The sequence below is a fragment of the Mustela erminea genome, chromosome 15 (genome assembly GCF_009829155.1).
Source record: "Mustela erminea isolate mMusErm1 chromosome 15, mMusErm1.Pri, whole genome shotgun sequence".
NCBI lineage: Eukaryota > Metazoa > Chordata > Mammalia > Carnivora > Mustelidae > Mustela > Mustela erminea.
In genome coordinates this window covers 52,883,605-52,911,526 of record NC_045628.1, presented here as the reverse complement: position 1 = coordinate 52,911,526, position 27,922 = coordinate 52,883,605, and the positions used below count along the sequence as shown (strand labels likewise).

General features: G+C 40.7%; 2 protein-coding genes across 6 annotated transcripts in view; both read left to right on the top strand.

Annotated features, from left to right (window-relative positions):
- Positions 1-13,115, top strand: part of MTRF1 (mitochondrial translation release factor 1) — a 63,546-nt gene extending 50,431 nt beyond the window's left edge. For all 5 annotated transcript variants that reach the window (XM_032314364.1, XM_032314367.1, XM_032314369.1 and 2 more), the window contains exons 8-10: positions 3,662-3,798; positions 6,866-6,964; positions 11,992-13,115. In XM_032314364.1, coding sequence (XP_032170255.1) covers positions 3,662-3,798; positions 6,866-6,964; positions 11,992-12,102 — 347 coding nt within the window. In that variant the 3' untranslated portion in view covers positions 12,103-13,115. The remainder of the gene's footprint in view (positions 1-3,661; positions 3,799-6,865; positions 6,965-11,991) is intronic.
- A 10,463-nt stretch (positions 13,116-23,578) lies between these two features.
- Positions 23,579-26,565, top strand: LOC116573935 (kelch repeat and BTB domain-containing protein 7). Its single transcript, XM_032314363.1, has one exon. The coding sequence runs from the start codon at positions 23,877-23,879 to the stop codon at positions 25,914-25,916; it is 2,040 nt and encodes a 679-aa protein (XP_032170254.1). The 5' UTR covers positions 23,579-23,876; the 3' UTR covers positions 25,917-26,565.
- Positions 26,566-27,922: the final 1,357 nt, after the last annotated feature.

Below are 27,922 nucleotides of genomic sequence, written 5' to 3'. Positions count from 1 at the left end.
TATAATTTTTCATAACATTCTCCTATAATTGTTTATATTTCTGTGATGTTGTTTGTGATCTCTTTCATTCAAGATTTTATTTGGGATCTTTCTCTTTTCTTTTTGTTAAGTCTAAGTGGGGGCTTATCAATTTTATTAACTCTTCAAAGAACCAGTTTCCTTCATCTATTCTGCTGGTTTTTTTGTTTGTTTGTTTGTTTGCTTCAATATTGACTATTCTCTAATTTTATTATTTCCTTTCTTCTGTCGGCTTTAGGTTTTATTTGCTGTTCCTTTTGTAAGGTTAGGTTGTGTATTTGAGACTTCTCTTGCTTTTTGAAACAGGCCTGTATTGCAGTATATTTCCCTCTTAGGACCTCCCTTGCTGCATTCCAAAGGTTTTGGACTGTCATGTTTTCATTTTCATTTGCTTCCATGTATTTTTTTTTTTTTTAAAGATTTCATTTATTTATTTGATAGAGAGAGACACAGTGAGAGAGGGAACACAGTCAGGGGGAGTGGGAGAGGGAGAAGCAGGCTTCCTACTGAGCAGGGAGCCCAATGCAGAGCTCGACCCCAGGACCCTGGGATCATGACCCGAGCCGAAGGCAGACGCTCATTGACCAAGCCACCGAGGCACCCCTGCTTCCATGTATTTTTTAAAATACCTTCTTTAATTTCCTGGTTAATCCATTCATTCTTTAGTAGGATGTTTTTTAACCTACATGTATTTGTGGTCTGTCCAAATTTTTTCTTGTGGTTGACTTCAAGTTTCATAACATTGTGGTCAGAAACGATGCATGGTATGATCTCAATCTTCTTGTACTGATTGAGGCCTGATTTATGACCCAGTGTGTGATCTGTCTTGGAGAATGTTCCATATGCACTCAAAAAGAATGTGTATTCTGCTGCTTTAGGATGGAATGTTCTGAATGTATCTGTTAAGTCCATCTGGTCCAGTGTGTCATTTGAATCATTCAAAGCCCTTGTTTCCTTGTTGATCTTCTGCATAGATGATCTATCCATTGCCGTGAGTGGGATGTTAAAATGTCTCTTACTATTAATTATTATTATCAATGAGTTTCTTTATGTTTGTTATTCGCTGATTTATATTTGGGTACTCCCAAGTGGGGGGCATAAACATTTATAGTTGTTAGATCTTCTTGTTGGATAGACATCTTTGTTGATACAGTGCCTTCCTTCAACTTCTGTTACAGTCTTTGGTTTAAACTTTAGTTTGTACTCTGGCTTTCTTTTGATGTCCATTAACATGGTAGATAGTTCTCTATCCTCTCACTTTCAATGTGCAGGTGTCTTTAGATCTAAAATGAGTTTCTTCTCCCTCTCACTCATTCTCTCTCTCAAATAAGTAAATAAAATCATTTAAAAAGGGGGGGGCACCTGGGTGACTCAGTTGGTTAAGCATCTGCCTTCAGTTCAGGTCATTATCCCAGGGTCTTAGGATCACGTCCCACACCAGGCTCCCTGCTCAGCCGGGGAGTCTGCTTCTCCCTCTGCCCCTCCTCCCTGCTTGTGGTCTCTCACTCACTAACTGTCTCTCTTTTTTATATAAATAAATAAAATCTTTAAAAAATATATAAATAAATTAAACGATTCTTTTATAGGTAGCATATGGATGGGTCTTATTTTTTTATTCATATCTATTAGTCCTGTTAAATAAATAAATCTTTTTTAAAAAAAGGTAGATCCTGTTTTCCCTAAAGCTAAAGCTTTGCAGCACTATGTGATGAGTAGACGGTGCCTGTAAGGGGTCCATGTTGGTCTTCTGGAGTGGGACCTGCTGTGCTGATTCTCAGTCCAACTTGCCCTAGTGGAGATGCACTGGCAGGGCCGTGAGGCGGTGGGGGAGCGTGGTGTAAGCTGCTTTAGTCGCCACTGGGTGGCACTGTGTTGCTCACTGAAGTGAGTCAGCGCTAATGGGCAGGAGAGAAAATCACTGTGCCAGGCTCGCTCTCCTGGAGCAGGGAGTTCGCACCAGCACTCTTGAGGAAGTGCTCATGAGCACTTGATGAGCAAACCATTACCCCTCTTGTGTCCCCCGCTTCTGTCAGATCCCTGCCTTCACCCTATTTGTGTCTGAGCTGTCTGCATACTGGGCAGCACAGTACTCCTGTGTTTTATCTCAGGCACACGGCTCTGTTTCAGAACTCCAAATTTTAGGGATCCACATGGCACAGACCCACCCTGATTCTCTTGGGGAAGGTCTCACCTCGCTGGCTGGTGCTGGTTTGTCCCAGAAAAGTAGTCACACACCGCACGGTGGTTTATGGTAAAGTGCAGCTAAAAGCCAGCACCAAGGCTTGTTGCCCTCAGCCGGTGTCTCTGTTCCTATTAGGGAACAGGGACACACATCCCTGACAGTACTTCTTCTGTCTCCAGAAAAGCTCTGCCACCATTCCCAGATGCAATCCCAAAAGAGGAGTTCTTTCTACCCACGTGACCCAGCGGATGCTCAGACCACTCTGCCCACTCCCAGGTCTCCACCCTCCTTTCCTACCAGAGCAGCACTAAATCCCCCCAGGCACAGCCCCATCCATGGCACAGTCTTCTAAAACTTCAGACTTGGCGCTCTGCTGATTATAAAAACAAGCAATAGTCATCCCCTCTCCTTTTCCCAATCACTGATTTTGGGCAGTAATATTTTTTGTGCAGTCCCCTGCATGCTGCTTCTCTCGCTCTCTCTTCTCACTCCTCTCCCCATGATCAGGGCTCCCCCCTCCCCTCTGCAGCACCCCCAGCTTTTCTCTCTCCCAAATCAACTTTCCAGAGCCCTTACCTTCTGTGAAGTGGCTGTTTTTCTACCTGTAGATGTGCATTTTGTGCTCTCAGTCCTCAGATCAATTTCTTGGGCACTCAGAATGATCGGGTATTTTTCTAGCTGTGTTCGAGGGATGAGGCAAGCTCAGGGTCCCCCTAATCCTCCACCATTTTAACTCCTAAATATATGCATTTATAAATATGTATACACACACACACCCCATATCTTCTTTATCCATTCATCTAGTTTTTAAAAGATTTTATTTATTTGAGATAGAACAGAGAGAGAGTGAGAGAAAGTGAGACCGGCTCCCCTCTGAGTGGGGCGCCCTGTGCGCCTGGGATCATGACCTGAGCCATTTCACCGACTGAGCCACCCACGCGCCCCTATCCATTCATCTGTTGACGGACGCTTGGGTTTTAGAAAGTCATCTTTAAAACATCAGCTCTGTGCGAATTTGTGGTTAAGGAACAAAGCTGAGTTCTCCTTGACTAAAACAGAGAATGGAGCAGCTCTGTGTGGGGGTGAGACTCTGTGTTGGGCTGTCTGTCCGAATGAGCTGAGAGGGAGAGGCAGAGCTGTGGAAATGAAAGTATGTGTAACCATCTGTAGATGCAGCTGCTTCCCGTCTTCTCATCTGAAATATCTCCTTCAGATCTCAGAATCGAAATAGCCATCTACTGCTTTTATCAGCATGGCTCAGGTATAGTTTCTAAAGTATGCTAAGTCTGAATTGTTTTTAATCCTTTGTGATCTTTTCCTGATTAGCCTTTCCCCCTCTAAAATGTTCCTGAGGCCTATCTTTTTTTCCCCAGTTTTATTGAGATATCATTGACATCTCAGTTCTGTCTTAATCTGGCTTCTGGAAGCTTTAGTTTACCTCTGATCCTTGTTCTTTTACAGGGCTTGTAGTAGAATGCCAACAAGAACGATCACAGATTAAAAATAAAGAAATAGCTTTGCGTGTGTTGAGAGCTAGACTCTACCAGCAGATTATTGACAAAGACAAGTGTCAGCAACAAAGTACTAGAAAACTGCAGGTAAGGCTTACGCAGTGTGGTACCTCTGTGGGGCAGCTGGCTGGTTCAGTGAGAAGAGCGTGTGACTCTTGATTCCAGGATTGGGAATTCGAGTCCCATGTTGGGTGTAGAGATTTCTTAAAATAAAAATAATAATACCTCTGCACAAAAGCCATCATTTTCTGTAGAAAATGTAGCATTTGTTCTTGATCAAATGGGACTATCTTATAGCATAGGGAAACACACTTATTTGTAAATAACCAGTAATTTCATGCAGGTAGACTGATTATAGCTAAATTTGGACGTGCCAGTTTGCAAGTGAATCAATGAGATATGCATAAACTCAGGATTATCTCCCAGCTTTTCCCTCCAATGTTTGTATCATGCCTGTTTTGAGAAGAGGTTAGGTTAAAAGATAAAATAATTCCCTGGAAATTAAGGGACTTTGAGATTTTTTAATTTAAAAACCTATACTCTTTTATTAAAACCCTATGGGATCAAAAGTAAATGGCACTGTAAAAAACTGGTAATGATGATTGTTACTGATAGGATGTGGGGACAGGAGTAGAAGAGAGATTTATGTCCGCTATATACTTTTATACTTTCTGAATTTTGTACTTCATAAATGTGTAGTATTAATTATTCAAATATGTAGGTACATGTTAAGCAAAATGAATAAATGTCACTGTTTTAAGTAAACAGATTATAGGATTTTAAATCCTAAAAAATGTAAAGTTGGTCTTTGAGAAAGGTTGGAAGAGAAAGTGGAATAACTGCTTTTGTGTTGTTCGCTGGTGGGTATGCTACACAAAATTTGCAAGACTTTGTGGCCTTTCAGGACAATGAATTATATAAACTTAACCATTAATTATTCTTTTAGGCAAGGTGTCCTGCTCTCACACTTTTTGCCCTTCAGGCTCTCCTTACCCACATTCTGACTTCCAAGTAGCAAAAGTGATGGGATTAATGGAATATTAATCCTCTGGTAATCCTAGATTGTTGTCCTGCATCAGTATATACATTTGCAGAGAGGAATGCCCATTAACAAACCATTGCTTCTTAGCACATAAGTGGTAACATAAACACTAAGAATTCCCCATCAGTGACATTTGAATTAATAAAAGACATTGGGATTCACTTGCTATTTGGCATTTTAGTACCAGATGTTTCACACAGTAATTTTAAAAATAAGTAATTCAGGATTGGCCTGATGTAAGTTGTGTGTGTGTCTGTGTCCTCTTCAGAAATTTCTGGTTTCAAGCACCAGAAAAGACTTCCATGCCTCCCAATTATCTTATCCATCTGTGTGAAACTTTTTAGTAGGTATTCCTTATGCTTAGAGAAGTTTTTGCTTCAACTAATATATATAGTAGCTTTTATAAGGAAGGCATTGTGTCAGGTTCTCAACCCTGGTTCCATTTATCTCCTGAAGAGCTTTGTATATAATTGACATAATTGATTTGGGTGGGAGCCTGGGCATTAATACGGTACTTTGGGATAATAGTTTCTATACCTGGCTGGTTGCAGAATGGATGGCCTGAAGAATGTTCTAAAATTCCATAATCCCTGCTTTGTTATATCTGAGATTAGACTTTAAAGTCTTTAATTTTAAAAAATTCTCCTGATGGTCAGCCATATTTAATTTAGTGTCATATCATTTGCCTGAGGAGCAAAGAAAGTTAAGTTACAGAAATGTCTTTTTTTAGTCTTAAGAAGTGAAAGTGAGGGACGCCTCAGTGGGTCTGTTGGTTAAGCCTCTGCCTTTTGCTCAGGTCAGGATCCTAGGGTACCGAGATAGAGCCCCACATCAGGCTCCTTGCTCAGCGGGGAGCCTGCTTTTCTCCCTCTCCTGCTCCCCTTGCTTGTGTGCATGCTCTCTCTCTCTCTCTCTCTGACAAATTAATAAATCTTTTTTTTTCTTTTATGTGAAAGTGAGTGAGAGAAGGTGTGCTGGGGATGTAGTAGAGATGAGATTGGAATACAAATAACCATAGCCTAAGGCAGACTGTAGTGTGCTCTGAAGAAGATCAAGTGTAAGGGGTTTCAAAGGAGCACATTAATCTATCTCGGGTGTTGCTAGCTGGAAAGGGGGCTGATAGAGTGTGTGGGAAGGACATCCCTTGAGATGATATTTTAGCTGAGTAAACAGGCATGCCCATAATTTTGATATGGTATAGTAAGTGGCATGATAGTGGTTCACATAATTTTCAGAAATAATGTTGGGAAAAGTTGGCTACATTGTGAAGTGCCTTGAATGCTGAGTTGAATTGTCTCTGCTTAGTAGACAGGAAGAAATGAAAGAAGAAAACTAATCAGAAAGCTGTTTTAGGCAGACTGAGCAGGGCAGTACTCGTTAAGTAGAGACTTAGAAGATTCATCAGGTGATTTTTACAGGAAGGAAGGTGAAAAATCATGAGTCCTTGAATGATAGAAATGAAAAGGGCAGATTATAACAGGAGACTCTTAAAATCAGCGGGAATGGGCAGGTAGAGAATATGATGAATTGAAAATGGTTTCTCCCCCAAGCGTCTGTGTCAAAGCTTGGCATGTAGTAAGTGCCTGTGAAATGTTACGTAAGTTGAGGGATGTCAGAGTTTCCCACTGGGAACCAAGGACATGTGGTGGTGCCATTTATAGAAGCCAGGAGGAAGAACTGATTGGGGTGCAAAGATAATTTCGTTTTAAATATTTGGAGTTTAAAGTACTGAAGAAATACTCATTCTTATTCCATAACCTTACAAAGCTATAGTCTTTAAGTTTTACCCATTCTTGTTCCTTGTCACTTTGTATATATGACCTAAAAAAACAAACTGGGTGGCTCAGTCAGTTAAGGGTCTGCCTTCGAATCAGGTCATGGTCCCTGGGTCCTGGGATCGAGCCCCGCATCAGCTCCCTGCTTAGCAAGATGTCTGTTTCTCCTTCTGTCTCTCTCCCCACCCAGGGCACTCTCACTGTCTCTAATAAAAAATAAAATCTTTTAAAAAAACTAAAGCTGTTATAATAGAAAAGGCATTTATAAGTATGTTTCCCATTGTAATAAAGGCAATTATAAAGTTAAAACATGAATTACTTTTTTGTTGTGGCACAGGTGGGAACAAGAGCCCAGTCAGAGAGAATTCGGACATATAATTTCACCCAGGATAGAGTAACTGACCACAGAATAGCATACGAAGTTCGTGATATTAAGGTAATACAACTTAATATGTTTTATGTACCTTTGCTTTTCAAAGAATGTGTACTCATATTCTAGAGAGTTCTATCTAAAATATTATCAAGTAACTTAAAATCATGAAGCCAGTTTAAGGTTGTATCCCCAAGTAGGCAAACATTCATATTAGTTTCTTGGTCAGAAATGGGGTCTTAGTGTCAGTTTGAAACAGGTCTCTTTGAACTCCAGATTCTTTGCTGTGCAATCACAGTGTATTAAGGTATATTCAGTATACATATATACATTGTATCAGATTCCTATTGCTGTGTTACAAATTACCACAAAGTTTTTGGCTTAAAGTAATATTTCTTATCTTATGGTTAGCAGGCAGAGCAGAGTTCTCTGCCCTTGGGCCCTAAAGACCACTAGCAGGTTGCTTGCTAAGTGGCCCCTCCGTACGCTTTCTCCCACTTTGAACCTCTTGCAGGAATGGCATAAGCCTTTTTAAGGGCTCACTTGTTTAGGTCAGGCCCACCCTGGTAATATGTTGAATGACTCAACATCAACTGATTAATATCCCTTGAGTGATATTCCATCATATTCACAGCTTCTGCTTCCATGTAAGGGAGGGAATTCTGCAAGGTGTGTACACCAGGGGTCATCTTAGAGTTCTGCCTAGCACGATGAATTGTTCATGAGTTTCAGGAGTTATAATTATGCTGTTGGGGAAAGACCCTGTTAACATGGTTTGAACATTAACCTAACTAAATCCCATTTAGCCAGACCATTGGCATTAATACATTAATGATGAAGTACAGGAAAATTCCCCTTTTGTTTCCCCTGAAGGGGAAAATGCACTGGTTCTCATAAAGGACTATGTACAAAAGGCAAGAGGTAGAAGGTTCTGATTTTTTTTTTTTCCTTGATGTCATATGATACCTAGGGCTTCTTTCAGTTGATTCTGTCCCATTCTGTACTCAAAAATAAAATCCTAATTTTATAAGAGCAATGTCTGTGTTTTTAAAATGTTTAGAAATTTCTGTATATCTTACACCACTTCCTCTGTCTTTTTAGCAATTTAAGACTGTCTCAAATAGGAAAATAATAGCCTTGTCAAAAAGGAGAAAATATTTGTTAACTTCCCTTTCCTCAGGAAACACACAGTAATAACCAAACATGTTTGGCCATATTGTTCAGATTACACCATATTCCTTCAGTTGTTTTTTCTGGTAGTGGTGATGGTTTTCCCTGAGACGACTGCATTCTTATGACCGGTAATATTTTTTAGACTAGCCCTTAGGTCCTGAGTTAATATTCAGTCTTGAAACAGTGGCAGGTTAAGTGGCTTTTCTAGTTATAAAATATCTGACTTTGGCGTGCATGCTAACATATTATTACTAACTAAACTAACATGCCAGATTTAGAAATAATTAGGGAAATTATATTTGTGTGCTCTCATAATGACTAAGCAGCCCATTGAAAGGGGGAAGAAATCCCCTATTAGTGAAATGGAAAAGTTTGGTAATGTCATAAAAAAAAATGTAGTAAAACATTAAAATCTTTATGAAGGACAATAAAGAGACTCGTTGGAGTGAATAACTTGGGAACAGAATAGTTATAGATGAGGCAGGAAAAGGGATAAGGGCCTTACCCCCAGAGGCAGCAGCCACAGGTCAGAGTGGTAGGAGTGGACAGGGAAGAAAGTGGATGTCTGTGGGACTCCGCTCAGCTCAGCTGAGGTCTTAGAGCCTGAGGTCTCCCTACTCCATTTACATAGTTCGTGATGAAGCTGCTCTGCTCTTACAGGATCATGATCCTGACTCAAGACAAGAATTGGTTTGTTTGGGGAGGAAATCTGAAAGAGCCCCCACCAATGAGTTAGTTCCTTCCGAGCATTTTTAAACCGGAGACAAAGAGAGCCATTCTCGGCTGAAACTGAAATATGTAAAATGGATAAGAGGTTAGAAGCCACATTTCCAAGCCATGAGGAGAAGGCAGTGTTCAGCGGGAGATGAAGCTGATATTGAAAGGATCAAAAATAGAACTGAATGGAAAGAATCTTGTTGATATCAGTCCTCACATTCATTTATCCCTGTGGCCAGCTTCATTCCCAGGGCGGTGGCAGTAGCCTTTCCATTTCTATCCTTGGGTTCTATGAGATCACCTCATATTCTTAGTGTGGGTTCTGTTGTAGGTAATTTTATTTTTATTTTTACTCATCTAGATCGTAAGTGCAGACTACCCTGTAATCTATTGTTTTATGTTTTTAGTCTGTTTTTTAAGTCTTTGTGCAGATTCCATAACATCAGCCTATCTGCCCTCTATCCCTCCCTGAACTGAAAATCTCCCCTTGCCCTTTATGCTTGCACATTGTCTCTGTGCCTTACTTCATCCTCAATTCTTTTGACTGAAATGCTCTGCTTGTCTCTATTTGGAGAAAAAAAAAACCTATTCTGTTTTTAAGATCTATTGCAAACTTGTTCTTCCTTCCTAAACTCTTTCCTGATGCTACCTTCTTAAAATTAACCTTGCAGCCCTCACTTGCTTTTTTTTTTTTTTTTTTTAAGATTTTGTAATTTATTTGACAGAGAGAGAGGTCACAAGTAGGCAGAGAGGCAGGCAGAGAGAGAGGGGGAAACAGGCTCCCTGCTGAGCAGAGAGCCCAATTCGGGCCTCCATCCTGGGACCCTGAGATCATGACCCGAGCTGAAGGCAGAGGCTTAACCCACGGAGCCACCCAGGATTCCACTTGCTTCTTTTTTAATTTCTTGTGCTGGTTATGGTGCCTAGCTCTGTCACTAGATTATGAGCTTCCCCAAGTCCTTCATCTTTGGTCTTTGTATCTCTGGCACTCTGATTATTCCAATCAAACTCTAAATGTGGTTTGATTGTCAGTTAAGAGTGATAATCCTTTTAACATAATTTCCAAATGATGAAATCACCTTGGCAACACCATGATAATTTGAGCTCTGGGCATACTGATTTTATAAGCAATTCCCCATATTCTCAAAATGGTATAAATTTTAATTTTAAAACTTCATCATAGGGCTTTTGCTTTACTTTTAAAGTTTAGTTGAGGTTTTAATGTATGCTGGTGTTTTGTAGGATACAAAGATAGTAAGGCATCTTTTCCCCTACAGTTGAACTTGAAAGATGAATGTATATACTTAACCTAAAATTCAACTGTAAGAGGGCGCCTCAGTGGCTCAGCCCATTAATTGTCTACCTTCTGCTCCGGTCATGGTCCCAGGGTTTTGGGATTGAGCCCCGAGTCAAGCTTTTTGCTCAGCGGGAGTGTGCTTCTCCTTCTCCCTCTGCTGCTCCCCCTGCTTCTGTGCTCTGTTTCTCTCTCTCTCTCTGGCAAATGAATAAATAAAATCTTTCAAAAAATAAAATAAAATTCAACCTTAAGACCGTTCAAGAAAGACCATATATATGTTTAGTTCACACGAGGGCACCTGGGTCTTGCAGTCGGTTGTGCTCCTGGCTCTTGGTTTCCGTTTGGATCGGGATCCTAGGGTCCTGGGATGGAGCCTTGCATCAGGCTCCACACTGAGTACAGAGTCTGCTCAAGACTCTTTCTCCCTCTCACTCTGCCCCTCCTCCTTGCTTTCTCTCTAAAATAAAATCTTAAAAAAAAAAAAAAAAAAGTTCATGCCTATATCAAAATTTTAAATGTTCTGTGTTCCAGATGCTGACATGGAAATATTTCCATTAAGCCAATGTCTAGATTTTGAACATTTCTAAAATAGGAGACTGCTAATTCACTGTTCCCAACAGCTGTTACTCAGAACTTCCATGACACAGGAAAGGTACTCAAAGTTATTTTAGTGACTTGCAGAGAAGAACTGTAGGGAAGACTAAGAGGAAGTCTAACAATACTTTTCACCCAGTGGACTTATTTGGGGTAAACATAAGAGCTTTTATTTTTCTGAACTTTCTATTTAGAAAATTTCAAGTATATATGTCTAAAGACTGGTTCAGTATACACCCTATGTGTAGATGCAGCCGCTGTTAACATTTGCCTTCTCTTCCTCTTCTATCTCCTGTGCTGTTGGTGAACCATTTGGGAGCAAGGTATACACTCAAAATGCTTGTCCCCTAAATATTTTGGCATGTGTCTTCTTTTGGTCACACAGGGCTTCTAGATTTTAAAACTGCCATATTTCCAATTTAAGAAGAAACACAACTAGTATAACCCACTTAGAGATTAAATAAAATCTAAATTTGAAGGTTGGGATGAGAAGTGTAACAGGAATGGTCCCAGGAATGGCGAGCAGAGATTAGCAGGGCTCAGGTGTGCGGGTTCAAGTGGCAGCAAGGTGCCTGGGGCTTTGAGTGAGGCATTGCAGGTTTTTTTGCCCTTGGGAAATAATGTTTGAATGACAAGGGTGGAATTTTCAGGACAAAAGTGAAAAAGCCTTATCTTTTCTAGGGAACAAAAGGAGAAGGGATTCAGCAAACATATCATCCCAAAGATGGTTTGAGATCCTAGAACCCTGTTGTCAGGAATATCAAGCAAAGGAATTTTAAAGAGAGATTCAGATCTCCTTTGTTTTGTTGTCTCCAGAGTTGTTGAAAAAATCCAACTCCCAGAAGATTGATTTTTAAACAAAATGATAATGTAAACAAAGAAAGAGTAGAATTCTATTTACTCTTTTGGATTCACTTTTTATGAGAAGCCAATATAACTGGGGATCCTCCCAAGTTAGCAAAGTTGCCCATTGTGTTACAGAGCCATTTTAGTAATCCGTTGTTGCTATTAAATAGTGACTGTAGGCGCGCCTAGGTGGCTCAGTGGGTTAAGCCTCTGCCTTTGGCTCAGGTCATGATCTCATGGTCCTGGGATTGAGCCCCACAGCAGGATCTCTGCTCGGCAGGGAGCCTGCTTCCCCCTATCTCTCCCTGCCTGCCTCTGCCTACTTGTGAGCTCTCTGTCGGATAAATAAATAAAATCCTAAAAAAAAAGTGACTGCAAAGAAACAAAAAAGTAAATACACATTTAATTCTTTGTTTTGTTTCTCCTTTATTTTCTAGTAATCAGGTTTTTATAACTCTTTTACCAGGAATTTTTATGTGGGGAGAAGTGTCTGGATCAGCTAATTCAGAGACTCCTTCATTCAGCAGATGAAGAAGCCATTATTGAATTTTTGGACAAAAACCTTAAATCAAAATAAGTGCAGATTTATTATTTATTATTATATAAAGGAAATGGACCTATATCAAGAAGCAGCTGTTTATAAAATACAGCTAAAATTACACAGGACGTACAAATATATTTTTTAATGAGTAAGTCACATTTCTTGACTGAAGAGCTTATGAAGTACCGTTCAACTCCTCAAGCAGAAAACAAGGATGCACTGTTTAAAAGAGAAAGGAAATTTTGAAAATTGATTATAAATTGATTGTAAACCGTATTTCAAGAAAAGTATTGTAAATCATATTAAAATTGGGTTTTTAACTACTACTTTTAAACAAACAAATACAAAAATTGTGAAGAATGGGAGTCAATAACAGCATCTCCAGGATATAAATTGTAGAGCTCTTGGAGAGTGGAACTAATTCTGTACTGTATAAACTACAAGCCAATATTTAAAGTGAACTCTCTGCTTGGCTTTTCTTTCTCGTTTTTCTTTGGCTTAACTTCAGAGCATCTACAGATGGAGTATAACGTGAGTAATTCCCTGTGCCTCGTTCTGTGCAGTGATGTCCATAGAGCCCAGTCCTGACCTCACAGAGCTTCCAGTTGAGTGACAGAGCCAAAATAGAAGCCACCAACTTTAATACCAAGTGATGTGATGTATTTAGTACTTGTTCTCTGGAAGTTTCTTGAGTCAAAAAGAAAGGGGTTATTATTCTGGACATTCTTCAGAAGAAAATTATGTGCCCCGGAAAGATTAGCTAAAATAGAGTTCTAAGGCCAGTGGAATTAGGAGATAAACATTGAAGTCATATATTTTTCCCCCAAATTCTTTACTTTGAGAGTTTTCAAGCACCCAGAAGAAGTTTTTAAAATAATTTTTAAGAAACAGTGCAATGAACTGCTGGGTATTTACCCAGAGGATACAAAAATACAGATTCAAAAGGGTACATGCCCTCCAGTGTTTATAGTAACATTATCAACAATAGCCAAACTATGGAAAGAGTTCAAAGAATTGATAAAGAAGATGCGGTAATACTTACGATGGAATATCACTCAGCCATCAGCAAGGATGAAATCCTGCCATTTGCAGGGACGTGGATGGAGCTAGAGTGTGTTATGCTAAGTGAAGTAAATCAGAGAAAGACAAATACCATGTGATCTCACTCACATGGGGGATTTAAGAAACAAAACAGACGAACATATGGGAGCAGGGGATAAGGAGTGAGAAGAGAGAGGGAAACAAACCATAAGCGTCTCCTAACAAAAGAAAACCTTCTGAGGGTTGATGGAGGGAGGTGGGTGAAGGATGCGCATTAAGGAGGGCACTTCTGATGTGCACTGGGTGCTCAATGTAGGTGATGAATCACTGAATTCTTTTCCCGGAACCAGTATCACATGGTGTGTTAACTAACTAGAATTTAAATAAAAATTTGAAAAGGCAAAAGCAAAAAAAAGGAAATAGAGCCCCCCCCCAAAAAAAAAGAAGGAAGGAAATTGTTCAATGAACAGTATACACTCTAGAGTTCTACTATAACCATTTGCTATAGTTGTTTTTTGCTCTCTGTGTACACACACACATACCTGTGGTGGTTATTGGACCATGTAAAAGTTAGTTGCAGACCTTGTAACACCACACCAAAATATTCAGCATGTCCTAAGAATAAGGACATTCTCCTACGAAATCATAACTCTCATTATTATACTTAATTGTATAATAATAAATAATAATTATATAATATGATCTATCACATATTAAAATTTCTTCAGTTATCCCCAAAATGTCTTTTTAGCGTTTTTGCTTCTTAGTTTTGTACAATCCAGGATCCAGCCAAGATTCACAGATTGTATCTGGTTGTATGTCTTCAGTGTTTGGATTAAACCCTCAACCTTTTTTCCACATGATGTTGACATTTTGAGGAGTCCCACAAAGTTGTTTTACAGAATGACCCACATTCAGTTTGTCTGACTGCTTCCTCAAGGTATTGGTAACTTTTATTCATCCATTCAATGTACTGTAAAGTAATACTAAACCTAAAAATTAATTAATTTCAGTTAACACATTTGTCAAGACTACTTCCTGGATAATGTGAAACTCACCGTGTATCGGATCAGGACGTTCCGCTCTCAGTAATGCTGAGTTTGGAAGCCGTCAAATCACTCCATTAAAATGGCACATGTTCTTTATAATAATTAGTAGGTAATCTGTGGGGTAACACTTTGGCAGTATATCAACATTTGATTCCTAGCGGAGAAGCCGGGCAGCTTCTCAGATGACCCCAGTGATCTCATTCTTGGCATTCATGCACCTGTGTAAGCTGCTCCCCTTGAACAGGAGCTGGATTAGTGCACTGTCTTCTAATAGAATGTGATAGAAGGGGTAGGACTCTCACTTCCAATATCAGGTTATGAAAAGACTTGCCTGTGGCTCTGCCTCTCTTTCTGGCCAGTCACACTGTTGCTGGGTGGACTGGGGAGACCCCCAGGCCCTGAGACGTCCATCCAGCCTGTCTCCGAATTGTCAGAGGAGGCTCTTGGTCTCATCCCAAGAGAGAATTCAAGGACAGACCAGACACAACAGTTGAGCAGTGCAAGTAAGAAAGTTTATTAAAGTGAGAGTACACTCTCAAGATGTGAGAGCAGGTGAGCTCAGAGGAAGCTGGTGGAATATTTGTTACTTGGGGAGGGGATTTGGGTGGGGGGAGCAGGTTTTCATGCCTTTCTCCCTTACTTGGTCAGGGTTTCTGGCCTTTGTCTTGGGCCTGTCTGGTTTGATCCAGCTTCTTGTGGCTTTGTTTTGGAATGCTACCAGGTTTCTGTTTCCCCCCCCCCCCCCCCCCGCATCCCCTCCACCCCCACCAAGGCTAGCCTTGCCTCCCACTTTGCTGTCCTGCGGGCATCTTGTTAAAACTTACCTTCCTACTCTAACAACACTGGTGGAAGCTAGATGATGTGAGCAGCTCTGTGGGACAGCCCACATTGTGTGACTAAACTGGAACCCTTGTTCTGACGGTTCTCAGGGAACTAAGATCAGTCAGCTAGCACAGGTGTGAGCTTGGAAGCAGATCATTCAACCCTAGTGGTGGCTTGACACGACGGCGGTTCTGGTCAACAGCTTAACTGTAATTGCACGAGAGAGCCCTTGAGCCAGAGGCGCATCACTAGCTGCTCTGGATACCTGACTCTAAGAAATTGAGTAAATTAATTATTTTTGCTGCAAATTTGAGGGTAATTTGTTACACCAAATTGTGATGAATGTACCCAGTGACCTTTCATCTCATTGATTTAACATCAATTAATGATTCTTGCTTTGCCCAAATCAGCTTGAGTTTAAAAAATGGCGATGTTCTTGTTCTTTCTACGTTAATAGGTGACATTATTTAAAGAAAGCTTTCGTTTGTTTTTCCTCTCACTTTCTCTAAGTGGAGAGATAATTTAATCCTATTTGGATCAATATCATTATTATTTCCCCAGGGGTAAGCATTGCCCTCTAAAGTAATCGATGTCTCTGGAGAATCTGATTTAATTTGAAAGAACATTCAATTAAATAGGGAGTTTTAGGGTAAACATTAGAAACTGATTTTTATTGTCAGGTGGTTTACGTCACAGAAACATCCTGGGGCACCTGGCTGGCTTAGTCAGAAGAACATGAGACTCTTGATCTAGGGGTCATGAGTTTCAGCCTCACATTGGGCATAGAGATGACTTTAAAAAAAAATAACTTTAAAAAAATTATAAAAGAAACATTTATCCAAGGAAATGTAAATTAAAACATTGCATGAATCAAGGCAAAATGAAGATAGTCTAATTTGCTATATGATGTCAAATGTGAAATCACATGTCATTTTTAAAAATTTTCAGGAAAAAAATCACTAAATACTATAAGCCTCAAAGCATGATGTCTGCCAAAAAAAACATTCACTAATTTAAGAAAGTGAAAAATTCTAAGAGGGAAGCAAGAGAAAGAGGCATTAATTTGTTCTATTCATTCGATAATCAATATTAATATTCTATACATGGCAAGGAAGAACTCTAAGAAGGCCTGAAGACAACAGGAAAAGTGCTTCCTCAGCCAAAGGGAGGCTCCGCCTTTCCGGAAGGAAGTTCAGACCTTCGTATCACCACCAAGGTCTTTGCCCTTCCCTCATTCTCCAGCTCTGGCTTTTCCTTAAAGCACACACTTTTATGGAGGGAAAAAAAAAAATCAAAACAAAAGTTGGAACTTATGAACCCAGAAAAATCTTGGGTGGTGTTTTTTCTCAAACCTCTGTATATGTACAGGTCACTTGGGGGATCTTACCATAATGCAGATTTTAATTCAGAAGATCTGGGGCCTGTTGTTCTGTATTTCCACAATTCATTTCATTTCCACAAGCTCCCAGGTGATGGTGGTTACTTCTGACTCACAAACAACACTTAGAGTAGCAAAGATCTAGGATACCTATTATTCAATTGTTACACATATTTTATGTGTACTTTCAATTGTTACACATATTATTTTTGTGCAATGAGTTTCAGTTAAACTTGTAATCCTACTTGATTCAGGTAGACCAATTTATCTTCCAAACTAGGAAGATAAAGTTGACATTTTTAAATATTTTTATAATTTTTTAAAGATTTTATTTATTTATTTGACAGAGATCACAAACAGGCAGAGGACGAGGGCGGGGAGGCGGGGGAGGGTGGTGCAGAGCAGGCTCCCTGCCAAGCAGAAAGCCGGATGCTGGGCTCAATCCCAAGATCCTGGGATCATGACCTGAGCTGAAGGCAGAGGCTTTAACCCACTGAGCCACCCAGGCACCCCTAAAGTTGACATCTTTTAACTGTTAGTAGAAAAATGTCAGGAATCAACTTATAAGCCAGTGATAAATCAGGGTTCTTGTAAAAAATGAAAAGCCAAAGTTCATTGCCTCATATGCATAGCACCTTTATAATATCAAAGAATAACAAACTTTATTTAGAAAACAAACTTAGAGGGACGCCTGGTTGGCTCAGTTGGTTAAGCAGCTGCCTTTGGCTCAGGTTGTGATCCTGGAGTCCTGGGATCTAGTCCCACATCGGGCTCCTTGCTTGGCAGGGAGCCTGCTTCTCCCTCTGCCTCTGCCTGCCACTCTGTCTGCCTGTGCTCACTCTCTCTGACAAATAAATAAATAAAGTCTTAAAAAAAAAAAAAAAGAAAAAACAAACTTAGAGATATTTCTAATTAAGGTTTAGTCAAGGGATTAAGATCAACAAACTACTACAGTCAAAAAACTAAAAGAAACTATCTTTAAAATTATCTGACTTTTGTGTCAGGGGTCAATAGTGATTAGGAGGCTGTTGAGGGGACTGCTTCTCAGATTCTGGTAGTGTCTTATTTCTTAACCTGAGTGGTATTACACAGTGCATTCATTTTGTGATCATTCATTACATTTACGGGGTGCCTGGGCAACTCAGTCAGCTGGGTGTCTTGCTTTCAGCTCATGTTTTGATCCTGGGGTCCTGGGATTAAGCCCCATATCGGGTTCCCTGCTCAGCTCAAATAAGTAAATCTTTTTTAAAAAATTCATTGCATTTACAATTTTTATTTGTTCCTCTTTTCTGTATGTGTGCTGTACGTCAAGTTGTTTGCTACTAAATAATGTGGAACACAAGTCATGTCCAAGGCTGCTCACTTACTAAGCCCTCTCTAATTGAACAAGAGTGGACCCATCAAAAGCTCTTCCAGTAGCCAATGATTAATGGCAGTGCAAGTTATTTTGGGTATGGAAATAAAAGAGTGAACAGTTTGTAGACTCTATTTAAAAATGAGAGTGAAAAACAATACAGATGAGGCCCAGGATGACAAACTAGTGACCCCTGAGTGCACACAGGACCTGAATTAGAGGTTGTGGAGAGAAAGGGACCGAATGCTCACAAAGCAGGAGGTGGCACAGTGGAGACTTAACTTATAAATAGCATGAAGCCTAAATTCTGGGGAGCTGAGTGAGTGCTGTGTTTGCATGGGCTTCTTTTTTTGAAACCAAGTGAGTAAAAGTTGCCATGAAGAACAAACAAATGAAATATTATATACATTACAGTGGTTGGGACGAAGGGGTTCCCGAAAGCCGAGTACTCAAGATGCATGGAAACCAGTCTGCAGAAACAGAATTTCAGGAATCAGTAACACACACACACACACACACACACACACACACACAGTCAATCAGGAGTGACATTCAGAGGGGAAGATTAGAGGGGCTGCCCCAGGAAGGAGGATGTCTGATCTGTAAGAATGTTGAAGTCACCCCGAAATGGAATTGGTGGCCGTACCAGTGAGATGCCTCAGCCTCCTCAGAAGAAAAGGGCCAGAGTAGATCCTGCTGTTGGAAACACTGATGAACAGAGTTGAAGTTAAAATATTTCTGAAGAACTAAAACCAGGGATTGTTGGGGCACCTGGGTGGCACTGTAGGTTAAACATATGCCTCCTGCTCAAGTCATGATCTCTGGGCCCTGGGATCAAGCCCCGCATCGGGCTCCATGCTCAACAGCAAGTCTGTTTCTCCCTCTCCTCCTCTGATCTCTCTCGTTCTCACTCTCTCAAATAAATAAATAAAAATCTTAAAAATAAAAAAAAATTAAAAAAATAAATCCATGGATTATTAATGACTGAGGCATAATTACCAGGCAAAAACAGTTCTATATTACTGTGAAGAAGAATATGGATTCCATTGTAAAGGATTATGCAAATTCTAAGAAATCTTGAGGAAACACAGAAAATAAGGATTATGCTGTTAATGAAGTTCTGGCAGGAATTTTAAAAACCAGAATATAATGTTGGGAGCTCAGCTACTCGGCTACAAATTTGAAAGACCCCAGTATGTCAGTTCCTTAAAGATTGCCCTGAGTCACCTCACCTTTATCCCACGTACATGGAGTGCCACATCGGCTGAACTGGAGCAGTGTTGACTTACTCGCCTCAAGATAAAAAGATTCTTACTGAACGACGGAAGGATCTTCACAATTTCCTGGCAAAGAATTCTGCAACTTTATTTAGTGCCACCAATTATGAAGTGGCTTCTCCTCAGAGAGGGTATAATTTATAGTAAATTAAATGCAACTGCATACACCGTGTAACCACCAGCCCAAGCAAAAAGAGGACATTTGCATCACCCCTGAAATTTCCCTTGCGTTCCTTTCCAGTTGACCCAGCAATCTGCCAGAATCCTTCCTCCAACAGTGGCAGCCTCTAATAAGATTTTTTTCCTCCGACATGATTTATATTCACCATAACTTATTTTCACTATTTCAGAACTTCACATACACTGTGTACTCCTGTCTATCTGGCTTCTTTAGATCAATATAAAAGTTTTGAAACCTCACATTATGGCATATATCAAAGGTGGTATCTTTTTATTTCCAAGTAGTATTACACTGTATGAATATACCATAATATTTTTCATTCTCCTATTGATGCCCACGGGGATTATTTCCAGTTTTTGACTGTTACAGATAAAGGTACTATGAACATTCTTACATAAGTCTTTTGTAGACATATGTTTTAATTTCCCTTGGGCAGGGGTGCCTGGGTGGCTCAGTCATTAAGCATCTGCCTTTGGCTCAGGTCATGATCCCCGGGGGTCCTGGGCTCAAGCCCTGCACCGCTCCCTGCTCTGCGGGAAGCCTGCTTCTCCCTCTCTCACTCCCCATGCTTGTGTTGCCTCTCTCGTTGTCTCTCTCTCTGTCAAAAAAATGGATAAAATCTTAAGAAAAAAAAATTTCCCTTGGGCAAATAAATGCTTAGGAGAAATTACTACTTAACATCCAAAGAAACTACCAGTTCTCTAAAATGAGTATACCAAATTATATTCCTATTATTAGTATGTGAATGTTCCAAAGGCTACCTATCATCACCAACACTTAGCACTTTTGAACTTTTTAAATTTAGCCATTCTCGTGGATATGCAGGGTTTTCTCATGAATTTAATTTGCATTCATTTGAGGATGAATGACATGGAGCAGCTTCCTCATGTTTTTATTGACTATGGGGTTTATGTATCACAAACTTTTTAAAGTTTTATTTAAGTAATCTCCACACTGACTGTGACACTTGAACTCACAACTCCCAAGATTAAGAGTCACATGCCCTGCTGACTAAGCCAGCAAGGCACCCTTACAAATAAAAATTTTATATATATGTGTGTATATGTATATGTGTGTGTGTGTGTGTGTGTGTGTGTGTGTGTGTATATATATATATATATATATATATATATCAGACTATGGCTTGTCTTTTTAATTTTTTCACTGCCTTCTGATAGGCAAAAGCTTGTAATTTTGTTGAAGTTCATCTTACCTTTTTTTTTTTATGATTAGTTTTTTGTGTATGTGTCCTAAAATGTCTGTCTACTTCAGAGTCAGAGACAGCCTTTTATATTTTCTTTTAGAGGTGTCAGAGTTTTCATGTCTCTGTTTAATATTAAGATCCATTTAAAATTTTCTGTGTGTGGTATAAGCTCAGGGCCAAAGTTCTTTTTTTTTTTTTTTTTTTACATTGTGAACTGATTGTTCAACATTATTTGTTGAACAGACTTTACTCTTCCCATTGAATTGCAGTGATGCCAATGCTGGGTTTCTAAAATGTTAAATTCAATTCCTCAGTTGCACTAGCCCCATCTGAAGTACTCAAAAGCTGCCTGTGGCGTCCAGCTACCTTATCAGTCAGTGAAGGTATTAAACGTTTGCAGCGTCACAAAGTTTGGTGGCAGCACTCCTTCGGACCTTAGGGCACTATGCCTGCTAAATACTTCGGTTTTTCTTTTTTCTTTTTTTTAAAGACTTTATTTATTTATTTGACAGACAGAGATCACAAGTAGGCAGAGAGGCAGGCAGAGAGAGAGGAGGAAGCAGACTCCCCGCTGAGCAAAGAGCCCAATGTGGGGCTCGATCCCAGAACCCTGGGATCATGACCCGAGCCGAACCCACTGAGCCACCCAGGCACCCCAATTTTTAATTTTTTAAATTGCTTTTCAGTGTACCAGAATTCATTGTTTATGCACCACACCCACTGCTCCATGCAATACGTGCCCTCCATACTCAGCCAACCTCCTACCCCCGCCCCTCCCAGACCCCTCTCATGGTTCATCTCCCCCTCCAATTTCCCATCAAGTCCCTTCTCCTCTCCCTCTCCCCATGTCCTCTGTGTTATTTCTTATGCTCTACAAATAAGTGAAACCATATAATAATTGACTCTGCTTGACTTATTTCACTCAGCATAATCTCTTCCAGTCCCGTCCATGTTGATAGAAAAGTTGACTATTCATCCTTTCTGATGGAGGCATAATACTCCATAGTGTATATGAACCACATCTTCCTTATCCATTCAGCTGTTGAAGGGCATCTTGGTTCTTTCAACAGTTTGGCAACTGTGGCCATTGCTGCTATGAACTTTTGGGTACAGATGGCCCTTTTTTCACTACATCTGTATCTTCAGGGTAAATACCCAGTAGTGTAATTGCAGGGTCATAGGGAAGCTCTATTTTTAATTTCTTGAGGAATCTCCACACTGTTTTCCAAAGTGCCTGCACCAACTTGCATCCCCACCAACAGTGTAAGAGGGTTCCCCTTTCTCCACATCCTCTCCAACACATGTTGTTTACTGTCCTGCTAAATACTTTGGATTGTGTAAAAAGATAATCTAAACCAACTAACAAAGGGCAGCTATAAGGAAGTTAAAAATCAGTTGCTGAATTGATATGCAGTACTTAAGGTAGTCAAATTCGGAGACAACATAGAATGGTGATTATTACTAGGGGGTTGGGGGAAGGGGGAAAGGAGAGTTACTGTAAATGGGTACAAAGCTTCAGTTCTGCAAGATGAAAAGAGCTCTGGAGATGGGTGGTGGTGATGTTTGCAAAACAATGTGAATGTAGTTAATGCCAGAGAAATGTACTCTTAAAGAATTAAAATGGTAACTACTGTATATTTTACCAGTATGAAAAAATTGTAATTGCTTTTTCCCCAGCTCTTCTAGTGCAGGTGAGAAAGCAATCAATGTTACTAATGACCTAATTCTCTCAAGTGTATCTAAGGGATATACCCAACAGCCCTACAGAGGAGGTACTGGAGCCCACGATCTATTTCTAATAGAAGATCTCCAGCTGATAGGACAAAAGAGCAAAACAATTTGAGTTATTCTCCTGCCATGTGTTATCCACCTATCAATGTAATACCAAGATTTTGTTAAGTTACGGTAATGAGTGACAAACTAGTGGCAAGAGAAACTGCTTTTTAAGGTAAAAGCTCCCCAGGGTGCCTGGGTGGCTCAGCGGGTTAAGCCTCTGACTTCAGCTCAAGTCATGATCTCAGGGTCCTCGGATGGAGCCCCACATTGGGCTCTCTGCTCAGCGGGGAGCCTGCTCCCCCCCCCCACCCCCCCCACCCCCGCTGCCTCTCTGCATACTTGTAATCTCTGTCAAAAAAATAAATAAATCTTAAAAAAAAGTTTCCTTTTAAAAAAAGATGACCCAAAACCCAGTCTCTAAGCACTTGATTTTGACCATTTAAGAATACTGATCAATACATACATAAACACGTTTGTAAAGCACAGATTGAACTATATCAATTCAAAATATTACGGCATGCATGAATATAGAGCTTTCAGGATCTTGTGCTTTTGTACAAGGCCTTGTGTTTAAATATTTTAAAACTCCCGTTTAAACTCCTTGATAAAGACAACTATAATCTTTGACTGATTTGCGGAAAGGAAGTCAAATGAGAAGTCTTAGACGACTCAAAAAACACTCATATTAAGAGCTTATGAAAATAATCTTGCTCCCCAGAGGAAGTGTTGATTTGGTGAGATGTTGAGACCCACCTGTTTAATATGCCTTATCTGCTTTTTTGAGGCCACCTATAAATGGTGTTCTCTGGGACCACATCTTTGTCTAAGACATCCTAATGAACCTACGGATATCGTTTAGTATTGAAAATATTGTAATAACCTTCAGAACCCTTCAAAAGAAGCAACATTATAAACAAAGTTTTCTTGCAGAACTTGCTCATGGTTTCACACGTTCTGGGTATCTCATTTTTTTTTTTAACATCCCCCCCCCCCAAATATGCTAACAAAGATCGAATCTTCCTATTCTAGGCAAGGTGTAAGCATGTAATTATTCTAATCAACAAGTATTTATTGAAGCGCCCTCTGTCCTCTCCAATTTATCTCATTCCACTCTCACACAAACCCATGAAAATTATTATCCCCACTTCACAGAGGGAAAAGTTCTCAGAGGGATACCACACAATTAACGAATACTAAAACGGAGATTTTACCCTGGAACTTCAAAGCCAATCCTACAAACCAACAAATCCAGGAGAATTAACGCTTTCAAATTCTGTTAGGCAAGCAGTTCGCCCCAAGAAACCTCGCGATATTACTCAAACTACTACTCCCAAGATGCACAGCGGCTTCTGTCCGCCCGCTTATCCCCTTGAGTCTGGAGGGCCCCGGCATGCCTCGAGGCGCGAAAGGCAGCCTGGGAGCTGTAGTTCTCTTGGACGCCTACCGGTATTGCCAGCGCGGCAGTGGCGGCTTTCTTGGTTCCGTCCAGCGGGTCCTGTAAACGAACTGAGGCGGAGAAAGGGCGCGGAACTGGAAGAGGGTGAGTCAGGCACTGTCTACGCGATAAAGGGAGGCGGCACCGCGGCTCAGGGCTGAGTTGAGTAAGTGCGGCCCCTGCAGTCTATTCAGGGACGCCGCGATCTAGCGCCTTCGAAAAGAGGGCGAGGAGGAGCCAGAGCCCGGTCCTTGCACCCATTCTCGCCCTCGTACCCCGCCGCCATCTCCACCATGCAGTCCCGGGAAGAAGCTCCGCGCTCTCGCCGCCTGGCCAGTCCCCGCGGCGGGAGGCGACCCAAGAGAATTTCCAAGCCTTCTGTTTCGGCTTTTTTCACGGGCCCGGAGGAGCTGAAGGACACGGCTCATTCTGCAGCCCTCCTGGCACAGCTGAAGTCCTTCTACGACGCGCGGCTGTTATGCGATGTGACCATCGAGGTGGTGACGCCTGGCAGCGGGCCTGGCACCGGCCGCCTCTTCCCCTGCAACCGTAACGTGCTGGCTGCCGCGTGTCCCTACTTCAAGAGCATGTTCACCGGCGGCATGTACGAGAGCCACCAGGCAAACGTGACCATGCATGATGTGGATGCCGAGTCCTTCGAGGTGCTGGTCGACTACTGCTACACGGGTCGCGTGTCGCTGAGTGAGGCCAATGTGCAACGTCTTTATGCGGCCTCTGACATGTTGCAGCTCGAATATGTGCGGGAAGCCTGTGCCTCTTTCCTAGCCCGCCGCCTTGACCTGGCCAACTGCACTGCTATCCTCAAGTTTGCCGACGCCTTCGACCATCACAAGCTGCGATCCCAGGCCCAGTCCTTTATAGCCCACAATTTTAAACAACTCAGCCGGATGGGTTCAGTAAGGGAGGAGAGTCTGGCAGATCTGAGCTTGGCCCAGCTGCTGGCTGTCCTGCGTCTGGATAGTCTGGACATCGAGAGTGAGCGGACTGTGTGTCATGTGGCCGTGCAGTGGTTGGAGGCGGCTCCCAAGGAGCGGGGCCCCAGCGCTGCGGAGGTCTTCAAGTGTGTCCGCTGGACACACTTCAGAGATGAAGATCAGGATTACTTGGAAGGGCTGCTGACCAAGCCCATAGTGAAGAAGTACTGTCTAGACCTTATTGAAGGGGCCCTGCAGATGCGCTATGGTGACAAGTTGTGCAAGTCTCTGGTCCCGAAGCCAGATAACAGCAACAGCTCTGTTGTACCCACAGCAGAAAATCCCCCCCAGAGACTGGGTATGTGTGCCAAGGAGATGGTGGTCTTCTTTGGACATCCTAGAGATCCCTTTCTCTGCTATGACCCATACTCAGGGGACATTTACACAATGCCATCTCCTTTAACCAGCTTGGCTCACACTAAGACTATCACCTCCTCAGCTGTCTGTGTCTCTCCAGACCATGACATCTACCTGGCCGCTCAGCCCAGGAAGGACCTCTGGGTGTACAAGCCAGCCCAGAATAGCTGGCAGCAGCTTGCCGACCGCCTGCTGTGCCGGGAGGGCATGGATGTAGCCTACCTCAATGGCTACATCTACATCTTGGGTGGGCGAGACCCAATTACTGGAGTCAAACTGAAGGAAGTGGAATGCTACAGTGTCCAGAGAAACCAGTGGGCGCTGGTGGCTCCTGTACCCCATTCCTTCTATTCCTTTGAACTAATAGTGGTTCAGAACTATCTTTATGCTGTGAACAGTAAGCGCATGCTCTACTACGATCCTAGCCACAATACGTGGCTGAACTGTGCTTCTCTTAAACGTAGTGACTTTCAAGAAGCCTGTGTCTTCAATGATGAGATCTACTGCATCTGTGACATCCCAGTCATGAAGGTCTATAACCCAGCCAGGGGAGAATGGAGGCGGATTAGTAATATTCCCTTGGACTCAGAGACCCACAACTATCAGATTGTCAATCATGGCCAAAAGTTGCTTCTCATCACTTCCACCACCCCTCAGTGGAAAAAAAACCGGGTGACTGTTTATGAATATGATACTAGGGAAGACCAATGGATTAATATAGGTACCATGTTAGGCCTTTTGCAGTTTGACTCAGGCTTTATTTGCCTCTGTGCACGTGTTTATCCTTCCTGCCTTGAACCTGGACAGAGTTTCATCACTGAGGAAGATGATGCTCGAAGTGAGTCTAGCACTGAATGGGACTTAGATGGATTCAGTGAACTGGACTCAGAGTCAGGAAGTTCAAGTTCTTTTTCTGATGATGAAGTCTGGGTGCAGGTAGCACCTCAGCGAAATGCACAGGATCAGCAGGGTTCTTTGTAAATATTTTGAAGCACTAAAATGTTTCTACTACTATGGAATGTATCTTAAAAAGATTTCTTGAAAAGAAAAATGTTGATTAGGACTGCAGATTTGGTTTAGAAAGGGTCATGTTTGAATTACTAATGTAATGTTACAGAATTTAAACAGTCCATGAAATCAACCTATATGATAATTTACTGTGCTAAAAGTTGAGATTAAAATATGCAAATATGAACTATTCTAATTGATTAGAATGCTTGGTGGTTTTTTCATTGTCTAAATATTTGTTGCACCAGTGGATTGTTTTGGTTAGTTGTGCCCTTTATATTTTGATTTTCTACTTTAGCCTTCTGTTGACTTTTTAATTCTATTTAGTGCCACGAAGAATTTAACTTTTTAATTTTGAAAAGTAGAACATTGGACTAGAAGTTGTTGGTAGGGCTTTGAAGGTTTATATTTTCCTTCAGAATAATGAAAGTAGTAGATTTCCCAAATTTTGAACTAGCCAGTTTTTAGTATTATAAGTTAGTATAGTTAAATTTGGTTTGGTTTTCTCCCCTTCTGCAAAGAAAAAAATTTGGATATATGTTATAAAATGGGATTTCATTTTGATAATGTGCAGAATGGTCTTAAGAGCGCACAGAAAGTAAAAAAAAAAAAAAAAAAAAAATCAGGATTCCACTGCTTTCAAAGAAATTTCACTTTTAATTTTGGAATATAATGTACGGTTGCTAAATGACCATTTTTCTATTTTAAAAAACATCCAATCTAGTAGAATCACCAATTATTTAAACACCCTTCTAAACCAAAAAAAGAGGTAACTTGCTTTGTAAGATCATATATTTCATCTATATCTGATACATGCTTCATTCAATCAAATAAACCTTTTTTTCACTGGACATATGATTGAGTAATGTAAATTTTTATCTGTTCGTCATGCGTAGTTTTAAAAAGTTTATATGCTTTCCTAAAATATCTTGGCTGTATAGTTTTGGTGTTCATCTTAGAGGATTCTTCAGCAGGAAGTGATTTATTCTTTACTGTTTTTGTGAAGTAATACTGGTTTTGAAAATACATTTAAGCTAAAAGGGTGTTTTATGGAGATCAGTAGCTACTGCATCTATCAACCATGAGATCAAGTGCCCGCAGAGAACTTTAAAACAAAGCTGTGTATGGAACTGTTTTGTGTAGCATCGAAATGTTCTGTCAAGTTTTGTAAGTCACTATATGATTATCATCACAAAGTTATTTTTCTATTAAAAGTTGACAGTTAAAGAACGTAAGTGGGTGATGGCATTTGGGGCTGATAGTGAAAGTATATTTCGTCTAAAATGTTTCCCTAGCAATGGTGTACATGGTTATTTTATTAGGGTATTTGTATCTGTTCTGTATTTCTCTGTGAACCATGCTCCAGTCTTTGTTTTTTGTCTTTTTGTTTGTTTTTGTGTCACCATAAAGTAAGGGTAAGTTCAGAACTATAAACTAAATCACACAAAATTGATACTTTTAAATACAGAGAGATAGAAGTGCTTACCTTTTGAGGGTCTGTTAATACATATGACTGTCACAACACATATCCATGATAGATGGTGTACATATACAGACACGTATAGTCTATAAATTTTTCTATACAGACTTAGAATCCTCCTTTTGCCTCTTTTTTCAATATGTTAATTCCTCTTATGTGTTTATTCTGTAGTGACCGAATGCTAACACTTCTTACACTGCATCAGAGTACCGAGGAGTATACCTGGGGTAGAGACCCGAATTCTGAATAAAAAAGAGGGAGAGAGAAAAGGATTAAAAAAACAAAAACAAAAAATAAAAAACCAGGCACACAAATGTTTTCTTGGCCATTTTGATTGGGCATCCGAAGAGTCCATAGGACATTCCTATTTGACGCTATTTCTAGTGAAATAAGACTCTTGCTCTAGTAATGTGTTCTTAAGAAAGTGTGCCCTCAAAAAAAAAAAAAAATGTGTTCCCTCAAAGCAGCAAACATTCTTTAGTGGCCTAAGGCTAACTTT